This window comes from Pelodiscus sinensis, chromosome 18, assembly GCF_049634645.1.
Source record: "Pelodiscus sinensis isolate JC-2024 chromosome 18, ASM4963464v1, whole genome shotgun sequence".
Taxonomy (NCBI): Eukaryota; Metazoa; Chordata; order Testudines; family Trionychidae; genus Pelodiscus; species Pelodiscus sinensis.
Genome location: NC_134728.1, coordinates 6498340 through 6521949, shown reverse-complemented (window position 1 = coordinate 6521949; position 23610 = coordinate 6498340). Strand labels below are relative to the sequence as shown.

Below are 23610 nucleotides of genomic sequence, written 5' to 3'. Positions count from 1 at the left end.
GTAGAGCAGTGATGATACAAGTTAAAGATTTAAGGGATTTTTTTTACTGGTGGAAAAACACCCTAAAATCCTATTTATTATAAACTTTGAATGATTTCCTCTTATTCAAATTGTAATGATATATTCCATTCTACATTCTAAGGGTATGTTTATACTGCAGAGTTTTTCCAGAAAAAAACGGCCATTTTTCCGGGAAAAACTACACTTACGTTGACACTGCAATTGCGTTCTTTCAACAAAGGCTCTTTCAAGCAGGGGGAATGGGTGGGCTTGAGAAGCAACATCAGGAAAAGTGTTTTGGGTTGCCACTACTGTTGCCTACCTTTTTTTATGTTTATGCCTGCTACCTATGACTGTGTATTAGGGATGTAAGCGGCTAGTCAACTACCCAATAAGCCTAGGCTAACCGATAAGCTTAGGTTTAATGGGTAGTTGAGTCACTACTTGACTAGTTGCTTCCCTCCCCCTCTTGCTGCTTCTTGTATCAGAGGCAGCAAGTGGCGGGGAGCAGGAGCCAGTGCTGGGGGGAGCCGGCTTAAGAGCTGATTCCTCCCAGCATCATCTCCATGGCCCACAAGTCATTTTGTTTACCATTGCCCGTGCATGGGGTTGCCATATTCTGCTGGATTTTGTCCAGATTGTTTCTTTCCTACTGGTGTTACAGAAGTGGCACACACTTAAAATAAGGGCATATGAGGAGAGGTGCATCCTGATTGCACACAATATTGTGAGAGCCATACACTCCCTCTGCATCTAGTCAAAGTGCTGCTATGGTTCCATCAGCACACTCCGCAAGTTCTGGGTATACAGATGCTGTTAGCAGAACTACCCTAATCTGGGATACTGTCTTGGTTAAGACAGTCTTGCTGACCACTGAGCTGGAGGGCCACTCATGTGGGCCACTCACTAGTCTAGGTTGCCCCTCAGTGTTGTAGAGCCCAAGACCCCTGCAAGTTCTTCATTAGTTATATCCCCCATTGCTGCATAGTCAGCTACAGTTATTGTTTTATGTTCAGTGCCAAATGCACACTGTGAACACAAAAAATATGTATTTTTCCTTTAATCTGTTACTTTAATCGTAAGTATTTCTTGCAATAAGGAACAAATATACAATTGACTATGCTTCTTCACAACTTTTAGGTTGTAAATTCTGCTGCAGGGCTATCCTTTGTATCTTGAACACGTGCTGAGCAAGCATTTGATCAGCACTTAATATGTAATTTGATTTAAAGTCTTGAAAATTGTTTTCCCCCTATTATAGAAACATGGCAAGTCCAAGAACAAGAAAAGTTCTTAAAGAAGTCAGAGTGCAAGATGAAAACAATGTAAGAAGTTACATATACGCTCTCACATATATTGTTTGAAGCATTTAATTGAGCAGCAATAGATCACTTGCAGCCATTTCAGAAAAGTGATTTTGTTCTCTAGAGATATTTTATTAAAGGCATTAGCATACCCAGTAAATGTTAAAGTATAGATGTGGATACATATATACTTTCACTGAACTGTATTACAATAAGATAGATAAACTATTAAGTATTGGGCATAACTCCTTTGAGTGGTTCTAATGATTCAGTAATCTGCTCGTGGTTCGTCAGCCAAACCTTCAGAGAATTTTGTTTTGGGACATTGCATATTTTAAGAATAGAAACTTTCTATTTAAAGCATTTTGCTTTTCTAGTCTAATAAAACAAACACAATATTCTTGTCAGCACACTACAATATTTATTCTAATTTGCCTGTGAAAGTCCTGTATGCCCTAAGGATTTTTAATTCTATTTGTGGGGAGGGATAGCTCAGTGGTTTGAGCATTGGCCTGCTAAACCCAGGGCTGTGAGTTCAGTCTTTGAGGGGGCCATTTAGGGATCTGGGGCAAATGTGTTAGGGATGGTACTTGGTCCTGCTGTGAGGGTAGGGGACTGGACTTGATGACCTTTTAAGGTCCCTTCCAGTTCTATGAGAGAGGTACATCTCCATATGTTAAACTCTTGTCAGTTCTCCCCCTCAATATGATATGACCAACTGTATTTAAAAGCCTTTGCTGAAGAACTGAAGCTGCTCAGTACACAAGTATATTTATTTTCAAAAAAATGCTTGCTTGAATTAATGCTAGGACCATGCTATGTTGCCATTACATTTGTGAGTGGCTGTCAAATGGTTAGATGACAGGTTTGAATTCATGTTCTTAAGTTTAAAACTTAGATTCTCCCTAATGTAATTCTCCCTAATTCCTTGTAGGTTATTCTTTACTTGTTGGCTTATTTTCTTCCCCTCTCAAAACAATTTTTAAAAAGCATATATTTTGATTATGTATGTTTCGCATGTCCATATTTCATAGTATATGGAGCCCTGAGGGTACAGTATTCAGTTCAGTCTTTCTAGAGATAGAAATATCAGTTTATATTGTATTTTTAAAGTTTGAGTCAGTTAACACGAATGGCTTTGTCTATAAAACATTAAACCCTTAAGGCATTTTCTGAATGATTATGTAATGGAAGTTATATACATTGAGAAGTCTTTAAATACTAACACCTCTTAATTCTGAATTTATTTGCTGCAAGTAGCTTTTTTATGATTTTCTGTAGCTGTACTTTGAAAGTTTTACCTAGAGCAAATTATGACTGAGTTATGGACAATTTTTTTCTCTTATAGGTCTGTTTTGAGTGTGGTGCATTTAACCCCCAGTGGGTGAGTGTAACCTATGGAATCTGGATCTGTCTGGAATGCTCAGGAAAACACAGAGGCTTGGGAGTTCACCTCAGGTCAGTGTTGGGAACAAACACAGGCCAGATGATTTACAATTTCCTCTTCAGAAGGGGGGGGGGGAAAAAGTCACTGCAAGGACTTTATATCATATATATTAGAGAGTTTGTGTTTGAGTCTGTTTGTTCAAGAACTCCACCTAAACAGTAAGAGCTAGGACCACTTAATTTGGTATGCAGCATCTTCTTATCCTAACTTAAAGCAAGGTCAGGGTTTGGTTGTGCCCAGAAAGCAAGAAGTGCTTGGAATGGGACTGTTTTCCGTAACATGGAAAGGGAGGGGCTGATTGGAGGACAGCGTTGCCGGTGAGTGACCATAGTGGGCTACGAGCACAGAGGACAGCTATACTGCAGAGTGACCACTAGTGGCAACTGCACCAGCAGGAGAGTGGCCAGTGGGGGATGGGGCTTCACTTTACCGGCCACCTCTGCCCCAGATGTGGCTCCCTTCTCACCTTGGAGTCAGTCTGTCCCCCACCCAGGAGATGCTCCATCCAAAGAGAGGCCAGGGCCAGAAACTGTGACCCTGCCCTCCTGGAGGAGATGTCCCTCTGGAGGAGAGGCTGGGAAATGTGTAGCCCCCATCTTTCTCCCCCTGTCCTAAGCTCCCCCACCTGCCCTCATTCCAGCAAACTCCACCCTCTGTGCTCAGCCCCCAGTCCTCATTCCAGCACTCCCAGCTCCCTGCCCTGACTTCTGCACCCGTATCCTGAACCTCCCCCACACTGAACCCAGTGCCTTTTGTTCCCCACCCCCTGCCTTCATTCCAGCACCTTTCACCCACCCCTGTTCTGAGGCTTTGATAGAATATTTAAGCATTAACAATTTGTTTTTCATGTGGAATAATGATTACCAGCATTAATTTATCAACCCAAACAAAGTTAAAGACACTAATTCCAATCATGAAAGCCCTTAGAAGATGTTATTTTAGGTATTATGGTGTAAGACGGATGAATTCTTGAGTACCCAAAGTTCATTCTAAGTGCTCTCCTGAGGGAGTAGTAAACAATAGCAAACAGTATGGAAAAAATATTTTTTTATTAAGTGATTTTTTTATAGGTAATTCAGAATATGGGTTGGTAAATCTGTTTTTTTTTTTTTTTTTTTTATTTGCATGGTCTGCCTCCTTTTTAAGTGGAACTTGCTGTCACCACCCTGCCGCCAACAGGGAAAACTCATAAAGCTTTTTCACTATACACTAGTGTTCTTCCTCCTGCAGGGTAGGAAGCAATCTCTGTAAAAGTGCAACTGCTATCGGTGGCATTTCTAGAGGCTTAACTTTTCTAGAGGCTTAACTTTTGGTATAGCTGCCAATGAGGTGTTTTCATTTTTGTAATAATATTATAACAGGAGATCATAGCAATAAATAAAAAATGAGGTGTTTCCTCTCTCCTTCTGATTATCAGCTTTGTACGGTCTGTCACTATGGACAAATGGAAGGATATTGAGCTGGAGAAGATGAAGGTTGGTGGTAACGGCAAATTTCGAGAATTTCTGGAGTCTCAGGAAGATTATGATCCTTGTTGGTCAATGCAGGAGAAATACAACAGCAAAGCTGCAGCTCTCTTTAGAGATAAGGTAAATTTAGAGATAAATGAATAATAGCTTGTGCATCATTAATGCCGCCCATCTGAAACTTTTAAAGCACTTGACAAACATTTTAATAAATCTTGCAACATCTTTGTAAAAAGCTGTTGCAGTAAGTTCTGTAATCTGCAAAAAGCTTGTTCTCTAGAAATTTTCATTAATGTTCTTGGTTTTTGTTTGGCCAGGCTCACCAGATTATCAATGGTGAATTTTGTTGTAGTTCAGTTGAAGGTAATAGATCTATGCCTGTTTACACCAGCTTGTAGCAGATTATTTTACCCAAAAGGGCCAGATAAATGGCCACTGCTGCTTTTTTGATGGATCCAAAATATTAAATGAATCTGCCAACAACAAATGGGACCCATAAACAGTGGCAAAATCTATTCCCGCATTGGAAATGTCATTCCAAAAGGAGGCCGCATACAATTTTCCAAAATAAAACCCCTTTGAATTTAAATATGCACCTAGAAATTGCAGAGACTTGACCACATTGATTGTACATTTATACTGGTCTGCACCATTGAGATGAGAAGCTGCAGTCTACGCTAGCTGGAGCTCATACATGGTTTTGAAATTGATTTGCCAATGGAAGTGTAGTTGTGCCACTGGGTCTGTGGTCTGGGACACTGCAGCTGGAACATCTCAATAGCTTAGCATTATCTTGTTTCTCATACTGTAGTCCTTACATCTTTACTGTTTGGTGAGACTGGGAAGGGGAGTTGGGTTGGACAGGTCTTTAGCAGGACAGGTCAAGAAGCTAAGATAAAGACATGAGGGAGAACTCTGGAGGAAAGAGCCGAGGGGAGAGTCCAGGCAAAACTGTAGGAACATCTCTAAATAGCCAAAGCCCTGGTTTGGCTGCCTCTGTGGCTGGTCAGTTCCTCCCAGCAGTTTTTCCCCAAGACGCCACTGAGAGAGTGTCACCACTTGAATGTTACTGCCTCTACAATGAAGGAGGTCTCCCTTGCAGAGCTGTGAGTACTGGGAGGAGGAGGAGCATTAATTACACACCATTTTACCCCCTCCCATCTAGTAGTCCCTACATTGCCAGTGGCTGTGGCTGCTCCAGCTGACTGGTGGCACAATATTGGAGGTTATTTCTACATTTTCATTTTAGTTGAATATTAGAACTTTACCATGTTCTTAACATTCTTTCCTCACCTCCTTTAGGTGGCTACTTTAGCTGAAGGCAAGGAATGGTCTCTTGAAACTTCTCCTGCCAGAAACTGGACCCCACCTCAACCCAAGATGGCCCTGTCTTCAACTCATCGGTATGTATTCTAATTATCCAATTCTCACACAGTTTGATCTCGCCATCAAACATGACAGTTGAGTGTCAGCTGATGCTGTTCTGCTGACAGACTATTTGTCTCCACTGACAGCATTCTTGCTAGAGATGAGATACCTAACATAGGAGTATTTTCATTTCTTTTATCAAGTTATTTTTTTTACTTTCCTATTTCTTTAAAAGCTGTGTCTGAGAGAATAGATGACAAAGACATTTTTAATGGGGAAACTTATTATCTGTTTCAGTTTTGTTTTTCTAGGTATTTACCATTTTACTACTATTACCATGTTTCAACTTCAGTCTCCCTGGTTGACACTTTAATGTCTGGTCATAGCTCAGCAGCTAGCTTAGTGAAGTTGCTCTTCTCTGATTTGGGTAGAACGTGATGGCATGTTAGTTTGACTACCATGTCCTCCCCACTGAATCTTTTTCTTGTACAGGCAGTCCCCGGGTTACGTACAAGATAGGGACTGTAGGTTTGTTCTTAAGTTGAATCTGTATGTAAGTCGGAACTGGCGTCCAGATTCAGACACTGCTGAAACTGACCGCCAGTTCTGACTTACATACAGAATCAACTTAAGAACTCCAGGCGTCCCCAAGTCAGCTGCTGCTGAAACTGATCAGCAGCTGATTCCAGGAAGCCCGGGGCAGAGCAACTCTGCCTCGGGCTTCCTGTAGTCAGCGCTGGTCAGTTTCAGCAGAAGCTGACTTGGGGACGCCTGGGGCAGAGCAGCTGGGGTGCTACTGGACCAACCCAGCAGCACCCCATCTGCTCTGCCCCAGACGTCCTGATTCAGCCGCTGCTGGTCAGTTTCAGCAGCGGCTGAATCAGGACCTGGGGCAGAGCAGCTGGGGTGCTGCCGGGTTGGTCCAGTAGTGCCCACGGGCGCTGCAGGACCAATCGGCAGCGCCCCAGCTACTCTGCCCCAGAGTCCAAAACAAAAGCCTGGTCTGCTGGGGGGGGGGGAGCACACTAGCTGCGCCCCCCCCCCCAGCAGACCAGGGACACGGGGAGCAGAGCCGCAGCGGCAGCGGGGTGCCGCGCCTCTGAGGCTTTGCTCTGGCAAAGCCTCAGAGGCGAGGGACCCCGCCACGGCTGCGGCTTCAGTCTGGGTGCCTGTGGTCTGCTGGGGACGGCCCCCAGCAGACCACAGGCACCCGGACTGAAGCCGCAGCCGCGGGGGGTCCCGCGCCTCTGAGGCTTTGCCAGAGCAAAGCCTCAGAGGCGCGGGGAACCGCCGCTGCTGCCGCTCCAGTCTGGGTGCCTGTGGTCTGCTGGGGACGGTCCCCAGCAGACCACAGGCACCCTGACTGAAGCCGCAGCCGCGGGGGGGTCCCGCGCCTCTGAGGCTTTGCCAGAGCAAAGCCTCAGAGGCGCGGGGAACCGCCGCTGCTGCCGCTTCAGTCAAAGCGGCAGCAGCGGCGGTTCCCCGCGCCTCTGAGGCTTTGCTCTGGCAAAGCCTCAGAGGCGCGGGACCCCCCCGCGGCTGCGGCTTCAGTCAGGGTGCCTGTGGTCTGCTGGGGACCGTCCCCAGCAGACCACAGGCACCCAGACTGGAGCGGCAGCAGCGGCGGTTCCCCGCGCCTGCGGCTTCAGTCCGGGTGCCTGTGGTCTGCTGGGGACCGTCCCCAGCAGACCACAGGCACCGGGTCTCAAGGGGCAGCAGCAGCGGTTCCCGCGCTTCTGAGGCTTTGCTCTGGCAAAGCCTCAGAAGCGTGGGAACCCGCCCGCCCGGTGCCCCTGGTCTGCTGGAGACGGTCTCCAGCAGACCAGGGGCACCGGAGCAGCTTACGAACGGGGCTTTCTCGCCCCGACTTCCGGGGCGAGAAAGCTCCGTTCGTAAGTGCGGATCCGACGTAAGTCGGGGACTGCCTGTATGTCTTTTAGCTAAGAATTTGAACAAGCTTCAAATACTTTGGCCTATAGCAGTGATATCTAAACTTTTTTCAGTGTGGACTGCATCTTGATGCAGATTGTAATTGTATTTACTACAGTCCCTCTCACTGGTGCTTGCATAATTTCCTAATTGGCAGCTACAGTATTTCCTTATATTTAAAATAGGAAAGCCTTTACTGTATTGTAGCTGTCCAGAATACAGAAAATGCCTTGCCTGTTTTTGCTTTTTTTCCCCCTTCTATCCTCTTCTTCTTTTTCTTCCCTAAATACACTTCACTATGGCTGCATGAACCATCTCCCCTCTGTCATGGTCAGACACCTGTCCCCTCTTCCACTTTCACCCCTAATAGCCCTTTCCCTTTTGTGGTTTTCAGCTCTCTTCTAGCTGGTCGGTTACAATCCCTGATAGTATTTTGTGTTTCTCTTACTCTGTTTCTGGATCCCTGGTAAAAGTATACCTTCTTTCAGATGCTTCTGGTTTTTCTTGGCAGCAAAGAACCAGAATTACCTGTACAAGGAACTAGAAACAAGGAGAACTAGCACCTCATGCATGGCAAGTCATATGATAAACACCAAGTGCTAGCAAACTAAAAGTGATCTAGAGACCACTATTTGTGGACTTGTCTATAGCTTTCATACTCCATGAGTTAAGAGAGACTCATTTGATGGATGTAAAATTCTGATCTGTCTTTGCCATAAGCTCCTGTGCTGAGCAAAGTCATTTGTTTTTATGCTTCATGTAGTTTAACTTCTTAAAAATCCTTTATTTTATTAGTTCAGCTGGACCATCCCAGAGTGCAGCTGGCTCTTCCGACAAGGCCTTTGAAGACTGGTTAAACGATGATGTCGGCTCCTATCAAGGGTAAAGCTATTTGATTTTCAATAATGTTATTAAATTAGACACTTCTCTATCAACCATTGTGTGTCATGGCCCTTGAAAATGCCCTGGAGTAGGGCCTTGTTATTTTCTGTCCTTTTACAAATGGGCTATATACCAGCCTATGACACATCCTCATAGGGTATAAAACAAGTGGTGTACGTGACAAGGGATTGTATGTAAAATCATTAAAGACCTTTTCTTTCCTGTGTACCCAAGGAAAGGTTTGTGGAAGCTTTCAGGTTCAGTAGCCTAGAGCAAAGTGTGTGTAACTTGGGTATTTAGTAATGCTAGTACAAGGTTCCTCAGTTAATGCAGTGAGTTGTATGCAAAAAGAGACTACAACTCTAAAGTAACTACCTGATATAGTATACTGCAGGAGAAGATTTATTGAGATGATAAAATCTGCAAGGAGATTTTTTTTTCTCTGCAGTGCACATTCACTAGCTTTACATAATTGTGGAGTTAGAAATGAGGTGCAATAGTAGAGCTGTATGCACTTGCAATACTGATGCAAATACTTCCTGGTGTATGAATACCTTTAAAACAAAGAAACAGATTCAGCTATATCTTATACTTTATATGTTTGGTCTGATAGTTTTAATCGGAATGCATAATAATAATTGTTTTCTAATGGTGTATGATTTAGTGGCCAAGAGAATCGCTATGTGGGATTTGGGAACACAGTCAACCCTCCAAAAAAGGATGATGACTTTCTCAATAATGCTATGTCTTCACTATATTCGGTAAGGAGATTTTCTCTGAGCTTTCTGTGACTTTTAGTAGTAAATTCCTCTGTTTGTAGCCCAGAAACTTAGACATACACATTATACGTGCATCTGAGGAATATTGTTTATATCTGTTATTGACACTTAAATGTCTTCTCAAAGTAATTTGATCAAAAGTCCTGATTCCTCCAACCCATTAAGCCTAAAACGCTGGTTGAAGAGGCAGTAGAAGACCGTCCTTAACAGGTTTCCAAACATAAACTTCTAACACTGAAAGAATTGGCCACTCTACTGTTAGCAAGGCTTGTGCAACTACAAGTAGCAAACAGTTTACCAGGGAACCTAATGATGGGCAATGAGAGTATAAATAGTTGGGTGATTAAACTAAATTTAACTGATTAGTCGATGGAATTTCTGTCGATTAGTCGATAAGCAGGAGAGCTGCAGCAGGGTTAGCTCCCGGCCCCAGAAGCTAACCCCGCTGTGGCTCTGCCTTTTAAATATATTAATAGCTGGCAGGCTCTTAATACATTTAAAAGGCTGAAGCTCAGCATGGGGGACTCAGTGTGAGCTGGGACAGCTGATTGCCGGCTCACAACGGGTCCCCCCCGCTGCGTACCAGCCTTTTAAATGTATTAAGAGCTGGGACCAGGTGATTCTTGGCTCGCGCCCAGTTCCCACTACCCCTCTGCCCCCTGTAGAGATGATGCTGGGTGGAGCTGGCTTTTAAGCCAGCTCCTTCCAGCACCGGCTCCTGCTATCCCTCCTGCTCTCATTGCTGCCTCTATTAGAGGCAGCATGGGGTGGGGAAAAGTGAGTAGTCGAGGGACTAGTTGACTATCCGATAACCTTATGCTTATCAGATAGTAGAGTAGTTGACTAGTCACTAAATGTGGGGAGTTTTGGATTTTCCTTTCGAGATTTATATTGTAAGAATATATAGTATCCTTATGTCCTCTCCCTCCAACACTCTCTTGCCAGCCTGAAAAGAATGTAAGTAAAAAAAAAAAAAAATATCATGCAAATGGTTACTTCTAGCATTAGGATCATGCAAATGTTAAGTTTCTCAGACTTTATTTGTACTTCATGGAACTGCTGGATAAGGTTCATCTTTAAGTGAGAACAACAAATGTCCCTGTCCCATCCCCTGTAGCTGCATTTTAATGTTCCTGATTTCTTCTCTATAACCTGACAGAGATAATTCTAGCAGGTCTAGATGATTTCCTTGAGTCTGCAGCTCTCATATTTGACAAAATGCCTAGGTTTTTTGCTACCTAAAGTTTATGACATGATACATGAAAGCTTTGTATTACATCACCATGACTTATTGTAGAGCCATGCAAGCTTATTTCTGCATTCATCTGTACACCACCATCCAAATGTACCACTCAGATATGGGGAAAGAATGGGGGAAAGTTCCACATGGCACAGAACCCTAAACGGGTGTGGGTTATAGAAGGTGGTGTCCATAGATTGGAGGAAAAACAAGTTAGTATTCATATTACAAATAAAATTCTACAATTCAAAAACACATGCCTTATGTATCTTTCATGGTTTTTTATAGTAAAATTCTGTTGTATCGTCTAAATCAGTGGTTCTCAACCAAACATACGCATAGCCCTGGGTAAACAGAGGTCTTCCAGGGGTACGTCAGGTCACCTAGATATTTAGAATCTTGCAAATTTGCATATATCCACTTCATATCCACAGGTGTACGCATCCCTGGATGTCAATGCAGGTATCAGCAACTCATTTTTGCGGATACGGATACAAGCTTTATATCCTCACAGGGTGCTCTAGATATTTGCCTAGTTTTACAACAACTGACTTAAAAGCACTAGCAAAATCAGTACAAACTAAAATCAGTGCATAGTGCTCTTTTATACTATGCACTAAAATGTAAGGTACAATATTTATATTCCAGTCGATTAATTTTATAATTCTACGATAAAAAATGAAAGTAAGCTAATTTTCAGTAATAGTGTGCTGTGACCCTTTTGTATTTTTATGTTTGATTTTTGTAAGTAAGAGGTGGTGAAATTTGGGATATGCAAGACACATTAGATTCTTGAAACGGGTACAGTAGTCTGGAAAAGTTGAGCGCACCAACCGCTGATCTAGATCTTTGTCAATATTATTCAACTGTGGTCTGATTTGAAACTGGTAACTAACATAACATAAAGCACTTTTGCAAAACAGTTGAAGTTCTTCATCTGCATGAATTCTCATCCAGTTGAGGAAAATAATTTCCTTTTGTATGAGAGGAATGAACCTAAAAAAAATCAAATACATATGTGAGGCTCCTCTACCTCTGTCATTAGTCATCAGATGGAGAATTTGCTGTATAGGTGATGCTGATTAGGCTGAGATGAGAAAAATAGCTATCCAACCTGTTCCATAACATCTGGAATTTCAACTTAAGATGACATCCCCTTGTCATTTGCACATCAGCACCATCACTGTGTTTCACTGGTGCCTTTAAAGGGACAGTTAAGAGTACAGACCCTTCATCTTCATTTATGAACTAGCTAAATTCAATGGAATGCATGATGAGCAAAGCACCCTGACCTTTTCTTGTTTCAGCTTTTGTGCAGAAATGCTCACAAGTGTCCATGTACCACTGGAATATCCAAAAGTGACCTACCACTGTATGGGGCAGCTATAGTGGTATATCTGATCCATGCAGCTACTGCTAAGCCGGGGCTACTCAACTTTGAAAGTCCTGGGGGACACAATGATACTCATTGCACATGCCGAGGGCAGCAACTTAAGTGTGGTTGCATACACATACAAATATATATGAAAATATATGCAAATAACTTCTTTCACACTGACACGCATGAATACAAAGATTAAGGCAAGACTACACAACACACAGGCCCCATTTAAGTCAGTTCTGCTGATATTAATAAAATGCAATATTTACCTAATTTCCACCCATATGACAACACTTTTAATGAGCAATGACAGTCCAGGAATTTAACTACTAAAACACATAGCAACAGAAGGCCATTCTATTGACTACTTTTTTGTTTCGGCTCCCACTCACGGGCCATATGTTGAGCCCCGTGTAAATCAAAACTGTACTGCGGGCAACATGTTGAGTATCCCTGTGTTAAGCAGTATTGAAGTAGTGCAGCTCCATAGCTAACTAATCTACTTGCAGATGACCTGCAAAGGAAAAAAACAAAAAAACCCTGTCCATGTCCCTTCTCTGTTTCTTTATAATGTGTATAAAGGTCTGAAAAGTGTGCCAAAGCTTTTTTCTGTTTGTGTTTGTTAGAAATTCAAGTCTTCCTGTTTTTATTGGAAGATTATGCATGACTGTGTAACCAATAGTATTATATAACAAATACAGCGAAACTATGAGCTGAACAATTGATAGAGAAAGAAAGTGTAATGAAAATGTTTAAAACTGTCCCTTTTTTTCTTGGTAGTTCCTTGTTAAATGGTCGACGAAAAACTGAGGAAAAAAATCATTTATAGATTCCAGCCCCTATTACATTAACTAAGGGCTTAAGAAAGTAGATTGAGTTTCTGGAACTTGATTGAGACCTGCAGGAAAGAACCTGCAAAACAAGGCTTTATATTCTTGAGATTTATAAGGCCAAAAAACAGCTAAAAGTTGTTTTAGGGTTTCATATTAAATAAATCAAAAATAGATCTGCATCTGCTTCTTATGAGCCCCTTAATCCTTTTTGTGTGTTTGGACGCACTGGTTCTTGGCTCTCTCTTCAGTTTCTTCCAAGCTTACACTTACGTTTCACTCTGTCCCTTTGTTTTCCCCCCAGATGTTAACTCTCACAAAACACGAACTAGCCTTGACCTCTCCTGTATTTATGCAGAATCTATCAACACTTCATCTTCTTTTGCTATCATTTAGAGAGCAACTTTTTCTATTTAGAGAGCAACAAAAGCTTTGTGAAGTTTTCTCCATTAGAATAACCCATATTATTAATGATTGTTCATGTTTAGTCATCATAATTAGGATTTGTGCTATGGGAATGTACAAGAGAACAAGGGAAATTCACCACTGTATTTTTTACAGTTCAGTGGAACTTTGCCATAAGCAAATCTGTCTCAATTAGTGAGCTTCTCTTATGGCTACAAGATAGGATGTGTCACAGAATATATTGATTTTGTTTCATTATTCCATGTTAAAGTAAGCTTAGTCACTTCCTCCTCTTTCCTTTAAAGGGATGGAGCAGTTTTACAATTGGAGCAAGCAAGTTTGCCTCAGCAGCTAAAGAAGGTGTAAGTAAACAAGAAGCTATTTCAATCTTATTGTTTCCATGCCATAAGAATTCTGTTAGCTTGACTTGTCCTCTTGACAGTGATTTATTCTGAAATAAATAATAAATGCTGCCCTAACATCTCTGTCCTCCTCCCTCCCATATATTAAGGGTGGGCAATAATTTTCAAAGGTGGAGGGGCACTTCACAAGTCTCTGAAGTGGCCCTGGGCTACCCCGGAAGGTGTGGGGTCTTGGGAAGAAGAGGCAAGGCCCAGAGACTTATCGTGCTCCTCCGCCCACAGACCCGGATTGGCCTAGGGGATGGGGGAGCACGTGAAGTCTTTGCTCTCGCACTCCTGACTCTTAGAGAGAATCACTAGCTGTTTAAACATGCCTCCAGGTCTCGATTGGCCACAAACTGGATCAGCCATTTTGGCAAGCCACATGTGGCCCATGGAGGCCATCTTGCCCACCCCACCATATGTTCTCTCCCTCTCCCTCTCCCTCCAAATACCTGATGCAGCATTGAAAATGTTTTAAAAATGGAAATGTTTATGTACTCAATATAACCAAAGCTGAGCATGGTTTTTGGTACAAGTTTTCATCTGCAGAGTTAAATGCACAATTGTAAGAAGCTATGCAGTTTTACTTTTACTTTAATTTCTAAAAACTACACTTGGGACTTGATATGTAAGCTTACAGTGATGAAAAGTGAACATTAGAATAGCATAATCATGTTCACAAGTGTACTCGCGCAGTCCTTTCCCTTTTGAATTCTGGGCTATCTTTTTCCAGATATTTGCATACTGTTCTTTTGAACAGAATTTAAAAAGCGATGTTCTGTGATTTTTATTTTGCCATGACAAAGGCTTGTGTTCTGTTCATTTTTTAGAACTGTGGTGAGCAGTATACTTCATATACTATATTACTTTCTGAAATTAAAGCAGATAGAATGAAGTAGAACAAGAGGAGATTTTGGAGTTTGAGAACTGACAGACCAGTGGTTGAGAATTAAAAATATCTTAAGTCATTTCATCTTGGAAGTTTCTGCCACTTCTGTACATAATTTTCACTAAATGTTAATGATTAAATCATGAGCTGTGATTCCTTTGACCTTGCACTTAACAGCCCGAATCAAAGAGATTCTTGTTGTCCCATACCATATCAAATACAAGTCATGTGACCACCAGTTTATAAACACATTGCAGACTTCTTGCCCCTTTCCCACCACTAGGATATCAGAAAGCATAAAACATGTCCTTATTCTCTCCCCACCATCTTATGGTATCGCCATGTGGGAAATAGCTGTCGGAAGCTGCCTAAATAAGAACCACTAGAATCAAGCTACCAAAGCCATATAGATCCAAACTGTCAGACATCCCACAATAGAATTAAATGTAAATTACTATCAGCGCTAACAACTCTTAATTAACCACCCCATACCTCAGTTTGTGCCTATGACATCTGCTGTAGGCCTCTCACTTCTGTGGATTCATGAGAATTTTGTATTTTGGACATTCGTCGTACTTCCTGTATTTTCCACATTTATTTTGGGATATGAATATACAGCTTTTGCTAGGTGTTTCTGCAAGTAACTGGAGCGCTGCACATAGGTATCAAGAGACATGGCTCAGTGCTGAGTTATACCAAACTAGTGCTTTCTGCAAAAAATTCACAGCTAAAAATTGTTGTTTTGGTCAGTGGCTTTGTGTTTCAAGATTTTTAGTTCAGTAGATTTAATCTGAGCTATAAAGTCGGACTGATTTACTTAAGAAGCACATTGATGGGAAGGTCTCTAGAATTCGGAGTTAAGAAGGAATTTCTGGCAAAACTAGGCCACAGTGTTTTCCCCTGTCTTGATGTACCCCTTTGTCAAAATGTTTTATATTTATCGTGGAGAGTATAAGTAGCTAGAGACTTACAATTGGAATGAGTCAGTATTTCAACTTCACAAAAATTGGGGAGAAACTTTTTGTGAATTTTTTTTTCTCTTTAAATTTCAGTGTTTGTTCGCTTCTGTTTATAGTTATGTTCATAGAATGATGCAAGGAGTATGCTTTCTTTAAGACTAATACCATATTCTAAGAAATAGGGTGTGAAATTCTGAGTTCTGCTGAAATCTGTATTAAAACTCCCATTCATTTCAGCTGAGACCAGGATTTCACCCACTATGTCTGTTGATTAGGGGCAGAAAATAAAGTTGATCTAAACAAATTATTTTTCCCCCCCATTTTACAGGCTACGAAATTTGGATCTCAAGCAAGTCAAAAGGTGATTAAAATAAGTAGATCTGTGTCGTTTACGGTAATCAGGCTTATTAGGAATCCCTACTAATTCCCTTTATATCAGCAGGACAAGATTTCTTGGATCTGGTCCTTATAAAACCATAGTGTGTATTCCCAGTGCTGCATATTTGCAACTGTATAACTATGCGCTAAGATATTGTCTTAAAAACTGATATAGGGTTTTATTTGCACAGGGATTGTGATATTTTTACAGACTACATAATAGTGGGTGTACTTATTGCTATTAAAATTAAACAGTTTAATGAATGAATGGTTTGATGCCATACAATATTATGAGCGTGTTTTGAGAAACTTAAAGATGATTTCTCCTTGAAATGTTTCTAATTATTGTTTTTTTTTGTTATCTGTAGGTGTTTTAATAGCATGCATGTGCTAGTTCCGTTGCATGAACTGAAATTAACAGCACATTGAATAGTATTGTTGAATTAAGATGCTTCTTTGTTTAAAAAAAGCAACAATTTCAGATATAAAAATATTTCCTTTTTATAATAGGATTAAATCAGGGACAGTCAGACCTGACCTTCCCCACAGCTCTGATTAAAAACATGGTTTGTTTTTGTAGAACATTTTTGAAAATCCCAAGCTAGAATGTAAATATCTGGCTTTCCTCCTTTAATTATCGAAAGATATGATTCACTAGTGCCAAAATCTTCATGCTATGCTTTGGGTTGGCAGCGGATTATGTATAGCGCATGAAAGAGTCTTGCTCTTGAACTGTGATTTGTGTCTCACAGTATTAGCATATTGTTCAAACCAGGACTGGGAAATGCATGGGAAGGCTTGGTGGTCAACAGTGAGTGTTAGATGCTGGTATGTCACTATCCTATTATAGGCAAAAGTTATGTGTTTTAGAAGAAATAAACAAAAAAGTCACACAGAAGGATTTCATCTTGAATCATAGCTAAAAGCCATAAGAGATTCATTGCTTGGCTTGAATGAGAAAAATTTAGTAGACATCTTCCTCTGTTGCCATATCTAGCAGAGATTATGATTTTCCATTTTGAAGCCTATTTTTCATATACTGTTACATTTAGTGTGGGTATGCTTCCTTATGTAGAGAGTTAAATGTAGTAGCTCATCAGATCTACTGACAAGCATTATTATTCTTCAGTTCTTGAGCCTCACTAATGGAAGCTCAAATTTGCTAATTAACAACCTGATCTGTTGCTTTATAGCATACGCATAGAATCTGGTTGATTATGAATTATGGCAGCCTTGTATTTTATTGTGCAGTATAGCTATTGGACATTATACAGACTCCTGCTAATTATGTCTCTTGTCAGTAGAGGCTGGACTAGTAAAAGGATCATGCTACTTAATTTGCCTGAAAAATGCTTCAAATTTTTTGCTAAAAGCTGCTTCTTCTACCTTCCTTGCTCTCTTTCTCTTGTGCTATCTGGTAAAGTTTTGGGGCTACAAGCAGCAGCCAGAGCCGGTAAAGCCCTCACATATATTCACGTGCATGGGCGCTTTGTCAGTGTTCCTGTTAAGTGCGTTTTTGCTCGAGCTGTCTTCTTTATTTCCTCTTTAAGTCAGTCATTTTTTTAATAGTGTTGTATGTATCATTCTGTAATGTCTCTCCAAGCCTATCTAAAACAGTTTAAATTAGTGAGAGAGAGCCAGTTCTGCCTTCTGGTATGTTAGAGAACATTCTGTACTGCAAGCCATCCTTCTTGCAAATGTTAATGGTGTCAGTTTCTCCCTTTCCATGTAGAATTCAAGAAAGACGTATGTACAGAATAGCTTTGGCGTACCATGTGAAGCCAAAATTTAATAAAAGAGCCTCACAGAAGGAATGTAGTGTTTGCTGTACTGGATCACATCATAGGTTTATCAGGTTTGATATCTTGTCTTTCACAGTTGCCAATATCCAATGTTTCAAAAGAAGACACAATCCTGTCACCCACTGTCCCTTTCGGTATCTGTCTGCAGTTCTGTTACTTGGGAGGACCATTTTGTACAGTATCTGCAGTGATCCATTGCTCCCTTTAAGCAGCATGTTTGATATTCTTTGATCACTGATGATTACGGATGTGGAAGTATAACTGTGTACACGGTTAAGCGCTGAGCTTGGGCTCATCAGTTAACATTCACAGTTACATGCAGGCTCCCAGTACACGTGGGGAGCTGGTTTAAAAACTGGTTCCTGATGCACACCAGCTGCCAGGAAGCAACCTGCCATCCTGTGCTGCTGCCTGGCTTAAAAGCTGGCTCCAGGGGAACTGACGACTGCTCCACATATAACTGCTGAAATTTTCAGTGGTTGCATGGTTACTTGATTACTCGCATTTTAACATCACTACTAACCATAGTTATATCTTTTTATGACAATGAATTGGCCAATATCCAATAGGTATAAAATGCATAATCTAATTTTTTTTAATGAGGAATGAATTGGTGGTATTTTAGCACATAAGCGGCTCCTCAGAACTAATCAGTGCAGTGTACTTGTCACCCAATGATTGGTTAAAGATTGTTTTATTATAGATAGTGAGGAAAGGAATATTTAACAGTTGTGGAAAAACTCCAAATTGCACTGTCCTTTTAATATCGTCCTGCCAAATTCATTTGTGACTTCCCCCTTTTACAGTATGGATTTGCATGCTTTAAACCTCCTCTCTAAAGTACAACAGCCTCGTGCATCTATCCTAGTTATAATTACAGTTCTCCTCCTAGAATGTCTGCATATCACAGCAGAGAGAGATTCTTAAGCCATAAAATAGTTTAATCATCCTTTCACATGGATATGACTGTGGTGTATTGCCTAGAAACAGGGAATTGGTTATTAGTAGATGGCATTGCTTGCATCACAGAAAGGGAGTAAACAAATTAATATTCTTTCCTGTGTTTCCTGGTAATCCCATTGAGAAGAACATAGAAGGGTACAGTAGCTCAGAGTATTTCAAAATATTTGCTAAAGCTCATGACTTAGCAAGAGGCCTGCCTTCTGGACTGTTGCTGGTTGAAAGGTTGTGCCATCTCAAAGGACAGACCTTTCTTGGGCTGTGAGAACTTTCAGCAGCCGTATTGCCTTTTATCTGTTTCTTTTTCTTGTAGCACTTTGTAGCGTTGCATTGTGTGTGCTTTTAGCTCACTATGTTGCTTGTATGAAGCAAAGCTTAAGGCTTTTCTGTCCTATGTTCTTTGAGTTTACTGCAGGCTAGTTTCTTGGCAGTGAATGTTGGCTGTATTTTATGAGGGAAAATATAACTGACTTTGCTTTTGTTTTGCTTTTAAATAGGCATCAGAGTTAGGTCAGACTTTAAATGAAAATGTTCTCAAACCTGCACAGGAAAAGGTAACTTTGGAAATGAGTAAATTACTTACAGAGTATTTTTGTATTACTTAGGAAGTAATTTTATGTTTTCCTGCCAAAACTAGTTTATTGCCCGCATGTTCAGTTATTTTACGTTCACTGGCACTGTAACAGAGGGGAAATGCCAGATAATTCACTGTAAACATTACCAAAGAAATGTTCAAGTTGTAACATTTTCCTCATTTTGGTAGGCTTCATGTCCAGCTCCATCCCAAGAGGTCCCCATTTTCTCTTGCTTTATTCCTCTTTCCCATGATATGCCCAGTCACAGCCATCTTACTTCATGTGGCTGGGACTCCATTCAGAGCCCCTCATAGCACCTCTTATTTTACTGGAGAAGTCAGTGATCAGCAAATATTTTGATTAGTAATATTACTTTAGAGTGTTTTAATTTCATAATTGTTACCTTTTGACTGCTAGTGCTGTTCCCTTTTAAATAAGCATCTTGAAGGCATATCAGAGCATCCACAGCTACATAAGGATTAATATAATCTGAGCAGTAATATGGTTTCAGACTGATTGCAGACAATTCTTAAAAGAAATATGCTTTCTGATACTTTTTTAGGGCCTTGTCTTAGTCAACTAATCTCAAGGGTTATCTGGATTCATAAAATGAAATATACTTGATCCTATTTAGTCATTTTACTAAGAAACATTAATTGTTAGTGTCACTTCTGAAATTATTATATTGTTTCCTGGGGTTTTAAAAAATGAAAAGCAAGAGGAAAAGCCTATCTCCTTACCTGTATCGTTATTTACTAGGTTGTCAATTTAATCGCATACGCCTCCCCTTTGAAATGCTGCTGCGGTGGGACAGCATTAGGCATTCCACACGGCACTTCCGTGGATCAGCTGTCAGGCGGCTGCCCCTTTAAAACACTGCCTCCGTGCATTTCAAAGGGGCAGTGGATCCCGGGGTCAGCTGGGGACTCCCCAGCTGACCCTGGGTTCTGGGGAAATGCTCCCTAGCTGACCCCGGGCTCCACTGCCCCTTTGAAATGCACGAAGGCAGTGTTTCGAAGGGACAGCTGCTGCACAGCTGATCTTTGCTCAGCTCTGAAGCAGCTGCCCTTTGAAACGCTGCCTCTGCGCGTCCCAGGCTCCGGGTTGTGCTGCCTTTTTGGAGCGCCAGAGCGGCACTTGAAAGGGGCAGCGCTGCATTAATGCCTGCGATTAACGTGTTTAAAAAACTTAAGGCATTAATCCTGCCCTGCATTAATCGCAGGAGTTAACGCGTTAATTGACAGCCCTATTATTTACACGTTAGCTGTAGATACATGAATGAATGCTATGTGCGCTTTCCGGTTAACCTCTGGTCAGCAGCTGACCAAAAAAACAAAAGCTATTCTGAGTGAGTGGTGCTGTCTAATTTTATCTGTTTTAATCATAGATGCTCCATAATAAGTCAAATGCTGTTTTCCCTGTTAATGTGTAACTCAGTTTTTTTAATCTTTTCCCAAATGACGTTCATTTAATTTATCCTGTACATCTACAGATTTTGGATGAGTTCCAAAATTTGTATAATTAGGGCTTCATAAATGAGAATGTGCTGATCTACTTGTACATCTTTTCCTAAACATACTTATTTCCATTATTGTAGTAAATTAATGTTTGTTTCATGTGGGAACATAGTACTAGCACAGTAGAATATAGATTCATGTCTAAACTGAAAAAATTAAGGTTAGCACTCAAGTAGTTCATTCTTGTATCAGACACTCATTAAGTTGTCCTTTTTTTTTTTTTCAAACTGTCTTAGATCAGATGCATTTTAATTCTGAGATTTCTACTATCTAAAGTTATCCTGAATCATTTCCAGAGTAGGATCTTTTTACAGAAATGAATTTTATTATCAAGGTTTTTTTGTTTTGGTAGAGATGGTAAATTCTGTATAAATGGAAATAAATAATCGATAATGCAAAGTATATTGCAGCCAGTCTGTTTTCTTGGGGTGCTTTTCCTGTAGTTGATTTCCATGTTTTGGAAGACTGTTTTAGTGAAGAATGTTACACATTAGCTAAGGTAAATAATGGCAGACTGCCTTTGGACAATGTTTTGTTACCTACTCTGGAAAATAATTGTATTTAGAATAAGTTATGTCAACGAGTAGTTGACTAGATGATTAACTGATAAGCCTATTCTTATTGGTTAATCTTGTCCACTGTTTGCATTCCTCCCCTTGCTGCCTCTGTATCAGAGACAGTGTGGGGAAGTGGAGCAGGAACTCGTGCTGGGGGGAGCTGCCTTAAAAGCTGGTTTCTCCCCCTCCCTTCCCCTCCCAGCACCGGCTCCGCGGTGCCCCCCTCCTCTATGCTGCTGCGTCTATCAGAGGCAGCAGTGGTGGGGAGGGGCAGGGGAGACTGCCACGAGGAGGAGCCTCTGTCTGTGACGAGCCTGGGCCCAGTGCAGGCAGAGACTGCTTCATGGTAGCAGCCCCTGTCTGCACTGGGTCCGAGCTCCCTGCGGGCAGTGGCTGCTACTCATCTCCCAGAGCAGCCTCTATCCATGAGGAGCTCAGACCCCATACGGACAGGGGCTGCTGCCACCTTGTGCTACTGCCTCTGTATCAGAGGCAGCAGCGTGGGGTGGCAGGCAGCCAGTCCGTGAGGGGAGCTGCTTTTTTAAACTTGCTCCTCTTGCGGACTGCCTCCCTCTGCTACCCTGCACTGCTGCCTTTGATGTGGAGGCAGCAGCACAGGGTGGCGGGGGGCTTCCTGGGAGTGGGACCGGGAGTGCACTGGCTGCCAGCTCTGGCCCCGGGGACTATGTGGTTACACGATTGCAAAGATTTTAAGTGGTTACACGACTATTCAATTACCCAATATCTAACGTCCCTATTCCAGAGTTACATAATTGACAGCGGCCAATGATGGGCTAGCCCATATGCAACTGTATCAAGTCACTTGTATTATTTTTATTGATGATAATTATGTTTTACACCAGCTGAGAAACTAAATTGCACGTACTCCAAATGACCAGAAAGCAAGGATATCAAGTCTTCCAGTAGATTTGTGTCAATGTTGAAAACATCTCTTCTTGGAAGCCATTCTTGCCTTGTTTTCAGTCTCTTCAGAATACCATTTTATGCAGTCTGTGTGGAGTGGGTTTTTCTCCCCAAATCTCGTTTCCTGTAATAGTGGCAATCCAAAAACCAAATTAAGTCAATGGAAAGAGTCCCACTAACTTCAAACAGCTGTGGATCAGCCTGTTATTAGCAACAGACTTCATATTTTATTTTCTTAACCTCATTGTCTATTGAGTCAAATATACTTTAGCTTGTTTTTACCTTTTGTCTCTAGCTGTTATCACAAGCTGTCCTGTTTTAAGCTGTAGACACCATTTTGTTTCATGACTAACTGCGGACATTTTGATTCATCTAGGTGAAAGAGGGAAAAGTATTTGATGAGTTCTCTATGGGGGTATCTCATCTTGCTACCAAGGTATGAAGGGGCCTGCCTACCCATTAGGAGGCCAAATGCTAAGCCAGTCTCCATATTCTTTTGTGTGCACAGATCACACAAACACAAGTGATAAGTATCTTATAAAACAAAATCCATAAGATGTTTGTTTCTGCTTTTTGCTATTCATACTCAGTACAAGTAATCTGGGAGAAGGATATTTTATTATGACAATGGCATAATCCTATGGCTTGATACACAGGCAAATTGTGAGCATACATAGCTACAGGTACACTAATCAGACCTTACAAATCTCTGAATAATGCTTATGCTAACAGCGAAATGTAGACTTGCAAAAGAATCAGTGACCCAAATGTTTAACAGTAAGTGTTAAAGAATATGGAGACAGCTTAAATAAAATATGTACACTTATTAACTTCATTAATGTGTGGAACTTTTTCCCATTATGCTGACGTTGCTTGGTAATGCGGTAAGTGATCACTACTACTACTAGTTCTAGGATGCTTGCAGAAGTTTGTTACATGCTAGTTCAGTAATTTGTGCAGGATTGCCTAGTGCTGTTGATGTCTTAACTGTCACGGGCAGTTAGTATTGGAAGTCACAGCTCCAGGAGTTTTTCCTGCTTGAAAAGATGGGAATAATGGAATCCTTCAGCAAAAAAGTGAATGAATGTCTTGTCCATTTTGCTCAAAGTCTGGCAATTTGCCCCATCCTACACAGAGACCCAACTGGTGTATTTAGTGCTCATTATTGATGCCATTTAATGGTTTGTGTTTACGATCTCAGTGTAACAGAAGGAAAATGTGTTTTGGAATTCCTCCAACAGTAACATTCAAAAAATTAACTTTTGGCCTGTCCATGTGAGCACTAAAATGAAATTGCTTTTGGAAATTGGTGGTGAAACCACTTTATATACACAGCAACAGTATAAATACACTAAAGTCAGACCCTGCAGCAGATCCAGAACTTAGTTAAACATTGTCATCTTTGTATTAATTTTGAATTTGTCAGGGTAATAATGGCTCCGGTTTATGGCAATTTGATTAAAACTATAGGTTGCACCTATAACTGGGACGCTCTGGTCCGGCCACATAAGCAGGACCATGGGTGTTCCAGGATCAGAGAGTTCTGGTGTGCTGCAGTGGATGGGGGAACTGGAAGCCCGGCATGATGCAGGGAGGGCAGAGCCCAGTGCACGC

At 41.3% G+C, this 23610-nt stretch overlaps 1 protein-coding gene across 2 annotated transcripts in view; it reads left to right on the top strand.

Annotated features, from left to right (window-relative positions):
- Positions 1–23610, top strand: part of ARFGAP1 (ARF GTPase activating protein 1) — a 39691-nt gene that overhangs the window by 4051 nt on the left and 12030 nt on the right. Inside the window, exons 2-11 of one of the 2 annotated variants that reach the window (XM_075901050.1) lie at positions 1262–1325; positions 2653–2762; positions 4169–4340; positions 5520–5620; positions 8310–8396; positions 9061–9157; positions 13337–13393; positions 15612–15644; positions 18921–18977; positions 22373–22432. In XM_075901050.1, coding sequence (XP_075757165.1) covers positions 1266–1325; positions 2653–2762; positions 4169–4340; positions 5520–5620; positions 8310–8396; positions 9061–9157; positions 13337–13393; positions 15612–15644; positions 18921–18977; positions 22373–22432 — 834 coding nt within the window. In that variant the 5' untranslated portion in view covers positions 1262–1265. The remainder of the gene's footprint in view (positions 1–1261; positions 1326–2652; positions 2763–4168; positions 4341–5519; positions 5621–8309; positions 8397–9060; positions 9158–13336; positions 13394–15611; positions 15645–18920; positions 18978–22372; positions 22433–23610) is intronic. The other variant, XM_075901051.1, reaches the window with a different exon arrangement.